The sequence below is a fragment of the Buceros rhinoceros genome, unplaced genomic scaffold, assembly GCF_000710305.1.
Source record: "Buceros rhinoceros silvestris isolate BGI_N320 unplaced genomic scaffold, ASM71030v1 scaffold165, whole genome shotgun sequence".
NCBI lineage: Eukaryota > Metazoa > Chordata > Aves > Bucerotiformes > Bucerotidae > Buceros > Buceros rhinoceros.
Window position 1 is genome coordinate 4,162 of NW_010413165.1, and position 723 is coordinate 4,884.

Below are 723 nucleotides of genomic sequence, written 5' to 3' on the forward strand. Positions count from 1 at the left end.
CTTCTTTTTTCTAAATAATGTTCATCCATGTGTAAGTAAGTTTTTTCGTGCTGAAATGGACTTCTGGAGTGTGGCTTCTTGTTTGTATTTGCTGCAGTCCATCTGACAGGCTGTGTTTTACCTCTTCTGCCTTAGGATATCTTTGACCAGCTGGCAAGATCCCTGGCTCCCAGCATCCATGGACACGAGTACATCAAGAAGGCCCTTCTCTGCATGCTGCTTGGAGGGGTGGAGAAGGTCCTGGACAATGGGAGCCGCATCCGAGGAGACATCAACATCTTGCTGATAGGTCTGGAAAGGCTGGGCAGAGGCACCCTTGGTTGGCCCTCCTGGGGGACGAAGGAGCGTTTTTCTGGACCTCTGGAGGCCTCTGATTCAAGTGTGTGTGCAGAGCAGAGCCAGTGTCACTGGTAGATAAGGTTGCTTTGGGACTTGTCCTATTGGTTTTGAACATTACCAGAGATGGGATCCCATGACCTCTGTGAGCCACTATCCCAGTGTTTGACACGCTCCAGGAGATTTCCTTTTTCCTTTACCATCCATTTGGAATTTCCTGTGGTCTAAGTTGTCCCCATGCCTCTGGTCCCTTCACCATGCACCTCTTAGAACTCCAGCTCCATCTTCTCTATTTCCTCCCACTGTGTCATTGAGGAAGGCGAGAAGATCATCCCATTACCTTATTTTTCTGAGGACTGAACAAAACCCACTTTTGTCCTCTTTCCC

The 723-nt window shown here is 48.8% G+C and overlaps 1 protein-coding gene across 1 annotated transcript in view; it reads left to right on the forward strand.

Annotated features, from left to right (window-relative positions):
- Positions 1-723, forward strand: part of MCM3 (minichromosome maintenance complex component 3) — a gene marked incomplete at its 5' end in the record, with an annotated part of 9,636 nt that overhangs the window by 3,780 nt on the left and 5,133 nt on the right. The window contains one exon of the mRNA XM_010136609.1: positions 136-289. Coding sequence (XP_010134911.1) covers positions 136-289 — 154 coding nt within the window. The remainder of the gene's footprint in view (positions 1-135; positions 290-723) is intronic.